General features: G+C 40.6%; 2 protein-coding genes across 4 annotated transcripts; one reads left to right on the top strand and one right to left on the bottom strand.

Moving 5' to 3' along the window:
- Window positions 1-1,121: 1,121 nt before the first annotated feature.
- cdx1a (caudal type homeobox 1a) lies at window positions 1,122-3,776 on the top strand. Its single transcript, XM_061078950.1, has 3 exons — window positions 1,122-1,452; window positions 3,034-3,182; window positions 3,591-3,776. The coding sequence occupies exons 1-3, from the start codon at window positions 1,122-1,124 to the stop codon at window positions 3,774-3,776; spliced, it is 666 nt and encodes a 221-aa protein (XP_060934933.1).
- Window positions 3,777-7,441: 3,665 nt separating this feature from the next.
- On the bottom strand, window positions 7,442-10,288 carry LOC133011819 (uncharacterized). Of its 3 annotated transcripts, none has more exons than XM_061079728.1 (6): window positions 10,099-10,288; window positions 9,251-9,568; window positions 8,888-9,145; window positions 8,566-8,793; window positions 8,350-8,445; window positions 7,442-8,206 (listed from the first exon to the last, which is right to left on the bottom strand). In XM_061079728.1, exons 1-6 carry the CDS (start codon window positions 10,145-10,147, stop codon window positions 8,028-8,030), a joined length of 1,128 nt encoding a protein of 375 aa, XP_060935711.1. In that variant the 5' UTR covers window positions 10,148-10,288; the 3' UTR covers window positions 7,442-8,027. The 3 variants fall into 3 exon arrangements, with proteins under 3 accessions (XP_060935711.1, XP_060935712.1, XP_060935713.1); XM_061079729.1 differs by having other exon boundaries at window positions 7,442-8,203; XM_061079730.1 differs by having other exon boundaries at window positions 8,668-8,793.
- Between the last annotated feature and the right edge of the window lie 3,617 nt (window positions 10,289-13,905).

The following is a 13,905-nucleotide window of genomic DNA, read 5'->3' as shown; positions in this document are numbered from 1 at the left end:
GCCCTGCCAAGCCCAAATGAATGTGGGACAAGTCTAACCAGAAAGGACTTTGTAACACTGAACCAGAAGTAAGGGATCAACACCAACAATCTGTGTCCTAGTGCATGGAACACATCCTCCATGACCTAAAGACGATAAACAACACTGCCCTTGAATGGATACGGCACTGGCATGATAAGATGTGACTGAACGAGTGTCTTCATATAGACCTAAAGGTTCAGTGTGTAGAATTTAGTGGCACCTGAAGTTGGAGGTGCATGTTGCAGCTGAACACCCCTCACCGCACCCTCCACTTCAAAACATGAAAGAGAACCTGTGGTAGCTTTCAGTGGTCATAGAAACTCAAAAAGTGGTAAGTATGTCGAATCTGGGCTTCTGTAAAAAAAAAAAATTAAAAAAGGCGGCCTCCATACAGAGGATCTGCTACCGATGTTAAGATAAAGAATTTAAATATAAAGGGCCAATTCTGAGGCACAAAAAAAACTATTCGTACAAATTTAGATGAAAAACACAAGTGAAAACATCACTAGGATTAATTATATATTAAATGTTTGCCAATAGATCCCTTTCACCTAAATCTCACACACTGAACCTTTAAGATCCAAATAAAACTTGATTGACTTGCACCTGCACCATATTTGACATTTGTCTAAGTGAACAAAATTCAATTAGAAAGAAAACGTCAGGAATCCAATGAGCAGAACAGGGTCATTTGTACTCGATTTATATCCGTATTGCTCCTAAGAGAGGTTTAGGAGAAGCAGATCAGAATTCAGTTCCAATGATCTGGTTTCAGTTTTCATGAGACAACAAGTGTGAGCAGCTAAATGTTTCTCCTGGTGCAGACACACCTCACAGGATGGCCTGTGGACCAGGCAGGTGCAAGTCAGGGTCAATGGCCTCACGTCGCCAAGACTGGCAGGCGCAGGCAGGGCGTGACGTCACAGCACAGGTAAATCTATAAAGGTGTGTAGTGCTGGAGCGCAGGTGTCCTGGACCTTAGACAGGAGAGGAGCCACAGGAGTGAAAAACACAGGAGGCTTAACATGCTCCAGGAGTTCTGACTCACCGAGGTCTACCTGAGATCACCCCCCCCCCCTCTGTGGGACCAGGACACCGGCATGTACCCCAGCTCCCAGTCGGCCAGACACCCGGCCCAGGCTCTGTCCATGAGCAGCCAGTACATCCCGCCTCCGTATGACTTCTACCATCACCACGGGGACCCGTCGCCGGCCTGGAGCTCCCTGTACGCCCCGCGGGAGGAGTACGCCTACAGCTACCCGGGTTCGAGCCCCGGCGCCGGGCAGGTGAGCAGCTTCACCCCCGTGGAGCTGAGCGGCACGCCCACCGCCGCCGGAGGGGGGTCGTTCGCCCCCTACAACTTCATCTCCGGACAGGACCCCTTCAACTGCAGGGGGAGGCCGCAGGAGCCCCTCCGACCCTCCGCTGCAGGTGGGACTTCGTCCGATCACACACACTCACAGCAGGGGCTTGTAGTGCAAGGAATGATTCTTGTAATTTAGAATCAATAATATTCACTTTGCTACTTATCAGATCATGTTTCTGCTGAGTATTTGTAACTCGAACTTGTTGACAAGTGTATGAAGAAAGTTATATGGAATTGAAATGTGTGATTCCCTTTTCTATGGAAATCTATGTTCTCTAAAATGGTTTGGTTCTGTTTTTGAAAGCAGAGCTAAAATTTCAAAATACTTACGAAAGTGAAAATAAAATAAAAAATGAATTTCCATAATTAAATGCAAATGATATTTGGATTGAAAAAAACTATTCATACTCTTAGTTGTTTGTAACCATGCATGTTTTTTAAGGTTTTTTCCTCTATCAAAAAGTTTTGTTTTTTTAATTTATCCTCAGAGGTGACAGGATGTTACTGGGATATTTGAATAAGGGGTCGACAAATAACATTTAACTTGATCAAATTAAATACCGCTTTTGCCAAATGTTTGACATTTCAGCACATGAGAAACCTCAGTAAACTAATGTTGAAGACGATGCTGTCATCTTGTTGCTGGTCACGAATCCGGCATCTTATAACTACCACACACTATCAGGAGGTTTTATGTAAATAACCGCATGTGGTTTAGGACGCTTAAACAAATGTAATGCTCAGCTCAGTCTTTAGATAGGGCCCCTGCTGCAGCCACTTGACAAACTAAAACCTATCAGTAGAGTGGGAGGCGACATGTGCACAGTCCAAGCAGACCACACACACATTCATCAGGCTCCTCACCTCTCCCTTCCGCCTCCTGCCGTGTTAAGATGTCAATGCAAAGCTAACAGTGGATTCTGCGGACGTGTCGCTCCCCCACCCTCTCTGTCCACTGGGTGGGTGCAAGAGGGTGACAGGCTCACTAGATAACACTGGCACTGCAGGAAGTCAGCCCAAGTCAAACCTCCCCTTTGGGCCTCTCTGGTGTGTTTGTGTGTGTGTGTGTCTGTGTGCGCGTGTGTATGTGTGTGTGTGCGTTTGCGTGTGTGTGTCTTGGTCTGCCTCAATCCATACTGCCACATGGTCAAGATTTCAAATCAATAACACTGACTCACCCCTTTGTGTGTGTGTGCATGTGTGTGTGTGTGCGTGCGTGTGCGTTTGTGTGTGCATTTGTGTGTGTGTGCGTTAGTATAAGCATGTCATTGAATAACTGCCTGTGAAAACACCTATGTAAACACCACTTACGGCGATAAGGAGAACAACTGATGCAATGCAGTGAGGGGTGGGAGTCATTTTAGTCAGCGTGATTAATAGAATTGATGAGGCTTTAAGTGGCGCCTGAACTTGAACGTGGCACCAGATGTCTTCACATTAATCGACTGTTTTGGCCGCAACTAACATTACACTCGACTCAATCATTCATGTCGCTATTACTGGCAGGACTGAAGACAAAACTAATGCGCCGGAACAGATAACACAGCATTTACCTGCATTCACTCAGTCAGGGAATTATACAAACCAGTGATGACTGTTTTACTTAATCAGGGTTGTTGTTTTGTGTGTCTGTGTGTGTGATTCAGGAGGGAAGACTCGCACGAAGGACAAGTACAGGGTGGTGTACACTGATCAGCAGCGTCTGGAGCTGGAGAAGGAGTTTCAGGCCAACCGCTACATCACCATGAAGAGAAAGACCGAGCTGTCAATGGCGCTGGGCCTCTCTGAGAGACAGGTGAGAGGACTAGAATGTCACTCAGTGGAGCACATAGCACCTCGCCCTAGGCTCAACAGTTTCTCTATGAAACCACATTTAAATTCACTAAATCCAGATTTTTATGTATGATGCAGATGTATTAACTGGAAAGAGAAACAATAATAGTAAACGTTATATATCTTATAGAACATATTTACAAAGGGCTTCACAGACATAAATATACATGCATTATTATTACAAATAATAATTTGATAATATAAATCACTGTTCTCCAGAGTTCCACTGTTTCCTGAGAAACTACGGAACTCCAAGTCTGTGTGCTTCTTTTAATTAGACGGTTTATTGCACAATCTTCCAAAGTCCAGATCACTCATCTACTTAGTAAACCCGGATGTGATTTTGACACCCTGTGTTCCTGTATTCCAGGTGAAGATCTGGTTTCAGAACCGACGCGCCAAAGAGAGGAAAATGACCAGGAAGAAGCTGCAGCATTCCCAGCAGGCCTCCACCACCACACCCACCCCCCCTGCACTCTGTGGCCCCGCCGACATCAACATCACCACCAGCCCCAGCAGCAACATCCTGTCCGATGCAATTTCAGAGGATTACTAGGTAGATTTCACCTGACTGATGGAGGAGTGTACATAAAGTCTTTTTTGTAAGTTTCCCACATAATGAATGCAGATGATTCACATCAACATGAAGTTGTAATGCTGCACCTTCCGCTTCTGACAATAACAAGCAATGTACTTTTTTTTTTGTACCGATCATCTCTGCGACTACAGGATGTTTTACTTGTCCTCAAACCTGTGTTTTGAAGAACTGGTATTTAAAGTGATGATAAAACAGTCTTTTTGAAAGTTCCTGTATTTAATGTTACTGGAAGTTGAGAAACGGCTGCAAAGTCACGCATTAGCCACATGAAGCCACATAAGTGAAGACGATATTTTTTTCTTCTCACACTCTTCTCTCTCTAACCACATCCTCAAAGTCAAAGAACATAAAAAAAGATGGCTATCAGATAGATCAAAAAACACTGTATCAGTTTTTTTGAATGTTTAAAAAATAGAAATAGTATATGTTCTTTGTTACAGATAACAAAAGAAACATTTTGAATGTGCTGTCTGTTGAAATGTTGATGCAGGTTGTTTTATTGAAATGGAAGTAAAAAATCAGTACGTTTAGTCAGTGGAAAGGCAGCTATGTGGAGAAATTAGGTGATGAATCTGCAGAAATGTAAAAAAAGGAAGTAAAAGCTGTGAGATTCGATTATAAAAATATAGAAGTGACATTTCTTCTTAAACAACTACGAAAATATTGTGGAAACATTTGTATCTGTTTTAAGTTAAAATGTAATTTCTTTCTCCTGTTTTTGATGCTGCGATACAAGACAAACCGTTTACAAATAACTCCAGAATGAGTCATTCAGGCAACAGGGTTAAAATAGCTGTAAATAGCCACATGACGCATGATCTATATTTCAGGTGAAAAAAAGGCAATACTTCTCTATGTTATATGGCACAAAGTCTTTAAGTAATTCATTTAATAATCTTGAGATTGAGTTTACTCATGTTTTTATAATCAGTGTGGTAAATAAGCTTTTACCATAAAACCAAACTGAATTATCTTTGTGTCTCAGCAGACGCTCTGGCTTGAATGGCCCATCACTTTGAGCTATGGTCTCTAATCACTTCCCTTTTAAACTGTAGAAGTGGCTAAAAATGTGTTTAAACTGTTTTTGCAGTTTCTCTCATCATTTCTTTTTTTTGTGTTGCAACATGAACCGCAGAGAAGTATAGACTATAACAATTAAATAAATGAATCAAAGGTTTCACCAAGTCTACATTGTCACACGTACACTTGCTTTAAAATATGTATCTCCTATCTGTTTTAGGTTAAAATGTCATTTCTTTCTCCTGTTTTTGATGCAACACTGTGATACAAGACAAACCGTGTTTAGAATAACCGCGGAGTCATTCAGGCGACAGGGTTTGGCAACAACCCTAAAATAGCTGTAAATAGCCACATGACGCATGATCTATATTTCAGGTGAAAAAAAAGGCAATGCTTCTCATCATTTTTGATTTATGTATGTATCAAAAATAAGTATTTACTATGTAAGAAATGCTTATACAGTTGTACATATTCCTAAGTCACTTCAAAAGAGGCGGCAGAAAAAGAAGTGGCAAATGTAGCAACTGTAAATTAAGTCCCACCAGGGTAATAGAAACAGTTTTCAAAATAAACCACTGTACCACCAACTTTGTACAAGTTTATTCATGCAACTAGTGTGAGATGTGAAAATGTTCCTCCTTCTGTTGAATAGGTTGCATTTTATGTCCAGTAGCACCAACCAAACTACTCTCAAAGAATAAGGGCTAGAGATAATGTATGGATGTGTTAATTTACCTGAGCACAAAACAACAAGTACTGATCCCCCAAAATACTTTTTTTTTTTTTATCAAATTCCTTTAATGCAAATAACTAAATTACCTCAAAGACACATTTAATCCAAGAGTAAAGGGCTTGCACCACTCAAAAGTCTTGACAGTTGGTTTTCACATGCCGAGGTCTGATCACATGAAAGTGTCACGACATCGAGATAACCATCTGTTTTTTACGAGGAATATACATAAATGTTTGATTGTGATTCAACCAAACCTATCAAGAGTTCAGGTTTAACAGGCTGATCTCCCCTGTGTCAGGCACATATTGAAAGGTTAAGAGTGGCCTGACTGATCACATGGCAAAAAACGATAGTGGGTTGTTGCAGCAGGTTTATGACACTTCTTCTGTGTTGTCAATTATTTGCTCAGTCAGTCAGAAGTTCAACTGTGTTTCAACAAGAGGGCTCAACTCGAAGGGATCACAGGTGGTTGTTTGAGGACGCCACAACTATCATAGACCATAAACACCAACTTTATGGCCCAATGAATCAGCAAATGGTTGTCGACCTTTAACTCCGCACTATCAAACCAAACCAAACTCGTAACCTCTGTCTTCAATTAAATCCACTGCAAAGAACTAAAAGCAACAGACATGTTTACCTTCTCGAAGAAAAGGAGACTTACCGCCAAAATTATGCATAATTAAGTTGCCCTGTTTTTTTTTATAGCACATATCTAGCTTAAAGCAGAAGTTGCTATAGGCCTCTACAGTGACAGAGTTAGAATGCACCAAACTAATTGTGTAATGAAAGTCATTCTGTGACAAGTCAAGTGATGTTTAAGGAAACTGACAAAGAGTAAAAATGTAACATTGGTTGTTTTAGCTCAGAGTAGCAGGTTGAAAGAATAAGAGATCATTAATAAAACAACTTGTATAACTTAGCTTTGTTAGATGACACAAAATCTTTAAGAAATTGATTTAATAATCTTGAGATTGAGTTTACTCATGTTTTTAAGGCTGCAGACGAACTTAAGTTTTTAAGTGGTACCACCTTAATAATCAGTGTGATAAATAGGCTTTTACCATGAAACCAAACTGAATTATTTTTGTGTCTCAGCAGACGCTCTGGTTAGAATCAGCCATCACTTTGAGCTGTGGTCTATAATCACTTCCCTTTTAAACTGTAGAAGTGGCTAAAAATGTGTTTAAACTGTTTTTGCAGTTTCTGTCATCATTCCTTTTTTTGTGTTACAACATGGACCGCAGAGAAGTTTAGACTATAAAAATTAAATAAATGAAGCAAAGGTTTCACCAAGTCTACATTGGGACACGGACACTTTAAAATATGTATCTCCTGCTGTTATAAAGTCATAAGAAATTTGTTTTTAAAATTTCAGAGTCCATTGTATATATTGAAGTTTTAGATACAGCTATGATTAAACTGATTGTTTTGTATTTTAAAAGATTGCAGATTTTATTTGAGTCTAAAGCGACCCAGATACTAACTTCAACTTGAAGTCAGTCCCTGACGTTTGAAAAGGAGCACTATTGGAACTACACTCAACTCCCTCAGATGTATTATATGGGAAATGTCACCATTAACTGTAAGAAAGTGTTTGCACATCCCTTTAAATCTTGTCAGATTTCACACCCAGCTCAACCATTGTGTAAGACCGACTTCTTGTCTACGGGAAAGCAGAAGCTCTGACATCACGGAAATAGTTGCCTAAACAAAATTCCAGAGAGACGTGACTCGGAAGGATAGAAACTCGACCGAAGACACTGCGATGGAGTTTGACCTAAACTCCCCCCCCACACACACACACACACACACAGTCACATACACTCTCCTCAACTAAGTGTTTGACACATTTTTATAGTAACTGCAATTTTTTTTTATTCAGAGGTTAAAGGTTACAGTAGTTTATATACGCAGATGATTTACCAACATAAACGTACTTCTGACATTTCTTCTGCGATTATTTGTCTGCCACACACTGTAAAGCCAAAAAACTAAATCTAAAAATGTTTCATATTTAATATTTTAGTATTTTTATTTACATAGATTTTTACATTTTTATTAATTTAAATCAGCGTTGTAGCAACTTAAAACAGTTCTAACAATGATATAAAATGCTTATAAATAAGAGGGAATGAAAACGAGAGGGTACTTGAAAACATTTAAGTTTTGTAATAGTCACAGTGTGACTCAATTTACATAATTGATTTGACCATGTAGCTTCCAGGGGCCTGCATGGAAATGTTAAGCTGAGAGGTTTCCTGTTATAACACTTGATGATCTGCCAGTCGCAACCCAGACGTAACTTAAAAGTAAAAAAAATTACAAAATGTATCAGCTTTTACGGGTTGTGTTTTTCTACAGGGAGATCACATTAAGTGAAAGGGGAAAGTCCTCCTGGCGTCCTGACAAGCAGTTTCTTCCTCTGTCCTAGCCCTCTTGGTAAAAGCACTGTCTTAACGGACCTTGGCGTACACGCAGTCATCATCTCTCGGTTCAACAGTCCGCCGAGGCCGCTCTGAAAACTTGATTTGGCCGTACTCCACCTCTTCCGGGTTCGCCCTCTGCTGTACCGGCCCTCTCTGCTTGATCCTGACATCTGCGTAGGTTACTTCCTGCTCATCTCCTTCCTCTGCTGAGCGGAAGGAAGACGTTGCACAAACATGTCAGATGTAATGTGAAATGAGGGATAACAGTGCTATTGAAGAAATGGTTCTATTCTTTTGATGAGCAGCATGAATGCAAGGAGTCTGAATAAAGCCATGCTTTCTTTTGTACCTTCAAGTTGGTTGGTTTTCTTTTTCTTCAAAGCGTACATGACGGCTCCCCCGACCACTAAAAGGAAAATCAGTGCTGCGAGCAAACCAGCCATTACTGGCAGAGACAGAGATATGAGTTAAAATAGACGACACAACAGGTGTTTTTATGCAGACAACCAGAGAGAAAAGAGTAAAATCGATTGGATCCACTGCAGCAGAGGCAGTTTTCACTTACTAATGAACCAGGGCCCATCTTTGAAGGAGGAGGTCACAGTTGGATTGGAGGATGTGATATTAATGGAAGGTTTAAGTGACACTGTGACAGCAGTCTTCTTACCCACAGTCGTGTGTTCGGCCGTAACGGGTGTTGGTGTCGGCTTAACGCACAGTGTGTTATTGGCTTCAAACACCCACCCTGTTATGCGTGTCCCATTAGAGTCAGTACAGTTGATGAAGATGAAGCCTGTATGGAGAGAAACAGATGAGCTATAACTGATGTTCAGCAAGATCCTGATCTCCAGCATCATCTGACCATTGCCCCTCAAGCTCTCACTCACCACAGGTAACTATGCTCTGGTTCTTCTCAAAATGACTGACGTGGTTTTTGACTGAGCAGTTCAGAACTCCCTCGACGTTCTGTCTCAGAGTGATGTTGTCAGTCTCGTGATTTCCAGAGAGCAGCTTGTCTTCTGTCAGTGTGTGTCCATCCAGAGTCCAGCTGTACTGAGGACTGTCCCCTCCCTCAGAGGAGCAGGACACCCTCATCTCTCCCTGGGACAGACACTTAGTGACCAGTCGGGCAGACAACACAGGAGCTGGAGGAACAAAGATGATGTTCGACATGTTGACTGAGTCATGGTCGTCCGTCACAGTTCCTAATACAGAACAGGGCAGACACTGCAGAATAAAAGGTTGTTTACCTTGAATAGACAACTGTAGAGTCCGCTCCTCTAAAATAACTCCAGATGAATTATGTATTATAAGTCTATATTCATCTGTATCAGATCTTATCAGGTTATTGATCCTAAGCATTCCATCACTAGGAGTAAAGGAGTATTTGTCTGGTTTCATATTAACTTGAAATTTATTTTTTTTCCAGAACAATATCTTTGTGGTGTTTTTTAAAATTTCAAATCTTTCTGGCGCCCGATCCATCAGCTGCAGGACCACAGTTCCTCCCAAAGCTCCGTAACACTGAGCTCCATCCTTCTGTCTGAAATCACATTTGGTTTCCACACCTGGAGAGTTATTGAAAAAAAAAGAGGTTTTAAAAGAAAAGTTTTGAGCTGTTGATTTTCCAGACTAACAATGACATTGACATTGACATTGCTGTTACTGGGCTACTCTCAGACCACATTATGTATTATTATTTGCACAGCTGATGATATTCTGACATGTTACAGTAGGAAAATCACAGTTAATAATGATATGACTAATAGCTGACTGCACCCAGCGCAAACACGTACAGTGAACATTTTTATTACGTGCACAAGACATATAGATTTTTTTCAAATTATCGGACATTTTGCAAATTATGATGATGTTTATATTTGGTTTGTTTGTGTTTTTTCTAGAGGCATAACGGATGTTTTGTTAAGGGTGCACAAAGTTTATGAATATCTGAACTGTAAATGACAATAAATTAAACCATACAAAAATTATACTAAAAAAATTGCCATGCATGACCCCACCTCTGCAAAGTATGTTGTGAGTTTATTTAAATCCAATATCAAAAGCGTCACATGAAAGAATAGATTGAACAGCTCACCGTGAGAGACTCCGAGCAGCATCAGCAACAGTCCAAACACAGCCTCCATGTCTCATCACCACTCTGCCTCTGCAGCTTTCACACAAACCTCTCTCCTTCAGCCGCACGCGAACATGTCTGTCCTGCCAACGATGTGTCCTGTTCGAGGCCGACCTCAGAGGAGAACCTGTGAAAACTTTGATTAAGCACAGCAGAGTTTTTCTATTTGATCTTTTCGTAGGCAGAGAGGAGAACAGGAAGTCGAACTAATTTCACTTCCCCTTTAGACTATAAAAAGAGGGCCTTGACGTGTGCGTGTGTGTCTGTCTGAAAGAGTGTGTGTGTGTGTGTGTGCGTGTGTGTGTCTGTGTGTGATGGACTGAGTGGAAAAGACAGAAACGTTCTTTCATTATACTGAAAGAGGATTTAAGACCATTTCTAAAACGTCCATGTTTCAACAAAATAACAAATGCAAAGGTGACACTGTATCCCACCAGCAGGAGGTCATGCATTGCATGATGAGTAAATACATCATCTTTAGACATAGATCGGATTTTGAAATATTGCTTTAAACTCTGAAGTATTAGAATAGCTTTGTTTTTATTCATTTATATTCCACAAAGAATGTAAAATTACTCATTTGTGTGTAGGGTTTTTATAAAGGAGAATTGTGTTGTGTAAATAACAAAAAAGGTTTACATTCTTGAAAAGATTTTGTCTGGAAATCAAGTTTTATGATCAACACAATTCAAACATCTGAGTAAATATATGATAAAAATCAGTTGATAGAATGTGATAATGACCATTTGATTCAATGATAACAATCTCCTCTTGGTACATAAATCAAAAACCTAAGTTGTGAGTTGACAGGTGAGTTGATGCTTTTATTTTGTTAGGTTTTTACTTTACTTTTGTTAAAGTTGCCATTTTTTCCACAGTTAGACCAATATGTTCATGTTGTGTATTTCTTCAACAAAACAAAACATCTTGTCAGATAATTATAGTTTCGTCAATTGTCAGAAGTATTTGTTGATAAGAAATTACACCTTAATGAAAGTGACCAACTAAGTGGTAAAATAAAAAACTATATTCTTCCATCAAAGTGAGATTTGGGGAGGACCGGTGTTCTGCATCGAGTTTCTTTGTACTTAAAATTGGTTACAGCAGTTTAAAACAAGCTAATCAATCGATTGTCAATAATTTTGAGAGTTGGTTGCCACATCTTAAATGTATTATTTTCAGTGCTTGACCTGTGCAGGCTGCCGAGCCAAAGAGATGTTTGTTTTTATGATATTCATGATAGTTATCTGCTCCGGGTAGGAAATGAGTCCTTAGCCCAAGTGAAGGAGTTCAAGTACCTCGGGGTCTTGTTCGCGAGTGAGGGTACTATGGAGCGTGAGATTGGCCGGAGAATCGGAGCAGCGGGGGCGGTATTGCGTTCGCTTTACCGCACCGTTGTAACGAAAAGAGAGCTGAGCCGCAAGGCAAAGCTCTCGATCTACCGGTCGATCTTCGTTCCTATCCTCACCTATGGTCATGAGGGCTGGGTGATGACCGAAAGGACAAGATCGCGGGTACAAGCGGCCGAGATGAGTTTTCTCAGAAGGGTGGCTGGCGTCTCCCTTAGAGATAGGGTGAGAAGCTCAGTCATCCGTGAGGGACTCGGATTAGAGCCGTTGCTCCTTTACTTAGAAAGGAGTCAGCTGAGGTGGTTCGGGCATCTGGTAAGGATGCCCACTGGGCGCCTCCCTTGGGAGGTGTTTCAGGCACGTCCAGTGGGGAGGAGACCTCGGGGAAGACCCAGGACTAGGTGGAGAGATTATATCTCAACACTGGCCTGGGAACGCCTCGGGATCCCCCCGTCAGAGCTGGTCAATGTGGCCCGGGAAAGGGAAGTCTGGGGCCCCCTGCTTGAGCTGCTCCCCCCGCGACCCGACCCCGGATAAGCGGATGACGATGAGATGAGAGATGAGAGATGATAGCTATCTGTCATTCGCACCAAGGCAGAGGAAGTAGACTTATCTACCTAATTCCTGTTTGTATGTAGAGGGCATCTTTTGCAATTATCAGTTTCAAGTGTGAAACATGTAACCATCTTATCGGTTTCACACTTGCCATGTTTAACGTCAACGGCCAAGAGAAGTGAAGAGTCACTGTCCGGGCTGTTTTTTACGGGCAAAACATTCTATATTAGTAAAGAGTTTGATAAACAGGCGAACAGCTGTGGGCTGTGGCAGTGAGCTTTCAGTCTGTGGATTGAGTTCAACATGTCTTCTTCTATCTCCTCGTAGAAAGCACAGCAGTGGCAGGCAACAGAGTTCAAACGCTGGTCAAATTCACCACTGGTGCATTATGAAATTAGGATTACTTTTATTTCAACACATCAGACTAACACAGATATTCATAGGTGTCATAGGTCCTGAGCTCTGTGAAGGCGACAACATTCATCGAATCACTTCCTCTTGAGTACATTATCTGCAAAGTAAAAGCATGTTATTTATTTTGTTGCTGAAATACTTTATATCAGCTGAAATGCAGAACTTTTATTTTGAAATTTTGGGACTGAGGATTACGTCAATTTCTTATCAGACCCCTGAAATAAACGACATGTAAAGTATGACAAAAAAAACAACAGCTAAGTAAATGATTCAAAAATATATAAAACCCACATACGTCAACAGTAATAAAAGACATTCACTTTCATTTAATGAAAGACATTGTCAATAAAATCTCCACTGCAAATAAACCAGTCAGGATGAACACAGAGATTTCTATCTTCACTCTTCATCATAGACTGTTTATAAAAAGCTCTGCACACAAACAATAAAAGTGACAGAATATTACAGAACTGTGTGATGAAGACTCACTAGGGACAAATAATAATTCCAGAGCATTAACACAGGACAAGAGAACCAACCATTCCAAACAGGAAGGTTTAGAACAGATGCACAAGTTCACCTCAACAGATAACTTCTCCTCCACAGTTGCCATGGAAACACTGAAGGTTCTCAAGTATGTATCTTCACACTGAGCTGTTTAATCAAAAAAGTCAGGTAATGTTAAAGCTCTGAAGCTCAATTGTTAAATGTATCATGTCATCCTCTCTCTCTCTCTCTCTCTCTCTCTCTCTCTCTCTCTCTCTCTCTCTCTCTCTCGCTCTCTCTCTCTCTCTCTCTCGCTCTCTTCCTTTGTCATAGTCGTGATGTGATGTCGCCCTCCATTGGCAACCCGGGGAATAGCCACAGCATAGACAGTGCAGGCCAATGCCAGGGGACCTGAGCTGATAGAAGGGGGGGGGGGGGGGGGGCGTGATTGACAACTAATGATTCTGTTATCCACAGAAATTACAGTTTTTTCTTGAAGTAGAACCAGCTGTATGATGGAATAATGATTATGATGCTCAAAATGCTCAATGCATTGCTGCTTTTAGAAGCTTTAATTATACATGACTGAATGTGTGACGTGAAAACACATCAAGCAACTAAATTAAACCAACCCTTCCCCTCGATGTTTCAATCATTACTGTAACTGTAATTATGATCACATGAAAAAACCTAAAATGTTTCATGCACATCAATGTTTTCTTAGTTTAACACTTAAGTTTTGGTGAATCTTTGGATACATTTTTCAAATAATCCAGTGTTCTGTAAAATGGTTGATTTGCATGAAGAAGTGAAAGAATTGTGTTAACAATATTAAAAGCAAGACACTTCATTTTCCTATTTAAGTGAGAAAATCTAAATCAAGTAAAACTGCTGAATCTTGATATGCAATGTTTTTAATTAATGCAATAATATGTAAAAATGACATGGAAAACAGTCACTTTCA

Source organism: Limanda limanda, chromosome 10 (genome assembly GCF_963576545.1).
Source record: "Limanda limanda chromosome 10, fLimLim1.1, whole genome shotgun sequence".
NCBI classification, from domain to species: domain Eukaryota; kingdom Metazoa; phylum Chordata; class Actinopteri; order Pleuronectiformes; family Pleuronectidae; genus Limanda; species Limanda limanda.
The sequence above is the reverse complement of the archived record's forward strand: the minus strand, read 5'-3'. Positions and strand labels throughout refer to the sequence as shown.

Bases quoted from the DNA above. Each gene is read 5' to 3' on its own strand.
- cdx1a (XM_061078950.1), top strand. From the start codon at position 1,122: ATGTACCCCAGCTCCCAGTCGGCCAGACACCCGGCCCAGGCTCTGTCC. The intron at 1,453-3,033 runs GTGGGACTTCGT...TGTGTGATTCAG, and splicing joins CCTCCGACCCTCCGCTGCAG to GAGGGAAGACTCGCACGAAG. The intron at 3,183-3,590 runs GTGAGAGGACTA...CCTGTATTCCAG, and splicing joins TGGGCCTCTCTGAGAGACAG to GTGAAGATCTGGTTTCAGAA.
- LOC133011819 (XM_061079728.1), bottom strand. From the start codon at position 10,147: ATGGAGGCTGTGTTTGGACTGTTGCTGATGCTGCTCGGAGTCTCTCAC. The intron at 8,794-8,887 runs GTGAGTGAGAGC...CTCTCCATACAG, and splicing joins CCAGAGCATAGTTACCTGTG to GCTTCATCTTCATCAACTGT. The intron at 8,207-8,349 runs GTACAAAAGAAA...CCTTCCGCTCAG, and splicing joins GAAAACCAACCAACTTGAAG to CAGAGGAAGGAGATGAGCAG.